Source organism: Aphidius gifuensis, linkage group LG4, assembly GCF_014905175.1.
Source record: "Aphidius gifuensis isolate YNYX2018 linkage group LG4, ASM1490517v1, whole genome shotgun sequence".
Lineage (NCBI taxonomy): Eukaryota > Metazoa > Arthropoda > Insecta > Hymenoptera > Braconidae > Aphidius > Aphidius gifuensis.
In genome coordinates, this window is record NC_057791.1 from 14527106 (window position 1) to 14529200 (window position 2095).

General features: G+C 24.2%; 1 protein-coding gene across 1 annotated transcript; it reads right to left on the reverse strand.

Moving 5' to 3' along the window:
* Nucleotides 1–420: 420 nt before the first annotated feature.
* On the reverse strand, nucleotides 421–1178 carry LOC122853898. Its single transcript, XM_044154306.1, has 3 exons — nucleotides 1035–1178; nucleotides 544–954; nucleotides 421–441 (listed from the first exon to the last, which is right to left on the reverse strand). Exons 1-3 carry the CDS (start codon nucleotides 1176–1178, stop codon nucleotides 421–423), a joined length of 576 nt encoding a protein of 191 aa, XP_044010241.1.
* Nucleotides 1179–2095: the final 917 nt, after the last annotated feature.

Here is a 2095-nt window from a genome sequence, read left to right on the forward strand (position 1 = left end):
ATCAACATAGTGATTAATTATTTTCTTTATTATGAATAAGAACATTTAAACATTTAAATACTTTATTATTAAAAAACTTTCAGGTAGGGATTATTGGTATCATTGTTACAATAAAAATATAAAATCGATAAATTTTTTTTAAAAGTAGCTTGTTTATTTTTCACAGAGAAATGATTATATAAATATAAACACACATAAATGTTAATAAATCAGTATGGGTCAGTGACTTATACTTTTTAAAATTAAAATAAATATCTAAATCACTATATCGATGTATTTGCAAGTATTAAAATTAGACTTAAAAAAAACATCTGATAGAGCTGATGATTTAAACATATTATCACGATCTTCAAACGATATACATAAACAAATATTGGTTTTTTATGATGTTCTGTTAATTCTAACGTTTCTCCGGCAACTTCAAAAGTTACGTTTGTATTCCTAACATATAAAATATTTAAATTTAGTAAACTTAGTAAGCACTAATCTATTAGTGATTTTAATGCAATTGGATAAATGCAAGTATTCCAATTTTTCATTTACTAAACACTGTATTGATTGATCTGTTATAAACTCATTATTTTCTAATTCATTTAAATTAAATTTAAGCGATTCTAATTCTGTTAAATTATTAAGTGCAATCATACCATTATCTGTTATATTTTTACCAAAAATATCTAAATGTTTTAATTTTTTAGCATCATTATAAAGATTAACTAAAAATTCATCTGTAACGCCACAATTATAATTAATATATAACGTCTCGAGATTTTGCAAATTCCCAATTGGATACATATTGATTTGTTCATCAAACACTGGATGATTGTTCACCCAAGAACACATGAATCTTAGATGTAACAAATTTTTTATTTCACTTATCGACTGGAGTAATGACTGGCTTGTTTCAAAATTAATTATATTTAACTTTTTCAAAGTTATTAATTGAGGTAGTACCTGTAAAAAAATCAATTTGTTAATTAAAAATTCAATCAAATTTTTAACTGTAATAAAATAAATAAAAAAATTATACTTACGTAAGCCAATGAATCTGGTAAGCAGAGATAATTTTGATTTTCATTACGTGAAAGACATAACTCTTTCAAGGTTCTACCAACTTGTTCTAATGACTTGACCAAAGTCAATGGTACATTTGAATTTATACATTGCCAATTAATCATCAGTACTTCAAGATGAGACAAATTAGAAAAAACATTTTTAAAATCTTGATCTTCAATTTTTTTAAATTGTAATATAAGTTCATTAAGATTAGGACAATTAGTATTAATGAATGGCATTATTCGAGAAAAAGGATATGCTTCTACATATAGAGCCTTCAAGTGAGATCCGCAAAGATTAATTAGGTATTTGAAATCATTTTCTTTTTCATGTAATTCATTGTCTAATGTTTACCCTTATTAAATCTATATGATTTATAGTGTGACGCAATGAAATGATTCTGCTCATCTGTGCATACTGAAAAATTAATAAAATATCATCATTATAGTATTTATGATATATATAATATAGTATTTCGTTTTTATCATTAAAAATTAAGGTGTTGTTATTTCTTACTTTTTTCGAGTCGTGAACGCATACTCAACACGCGCATACAAGTCAATTTTAGTGTTTTATGCAAACGTTTTATCTTGGAATCATCAAAATTATTATTTACAACATATTCAACTTCAGGGTCATTTGTAAAAATGAGTATTTCATCAGTACCAATACTAACATAGTCGCTTCTATTTTTTTCGAAATGCATTTGTTCCTATAAAAAAAACAATTTTTTTTATTATTCACATAATTTAATTTATGATTTATTATTTAATTTATAAATTATTTTCCTAAATGTAAATCTAATAAATAATGAAAAAAGGAGTAGATATATTCATTTGAACGATCTAAGATATACTGTCGTAAATAAAATGATTGATGTCGTTGTCTGGTAAATACGTCATATAATAATTTTTACAGCCAGAAATTACTAGAACGACTACATTAATGATGTTATTCTTTTTAAATTTAATCATCTAATAGGGTCAAATTTATTAACACATTATGTAGTTTTTTTTCACGGTGATCATCTGCCATCTGC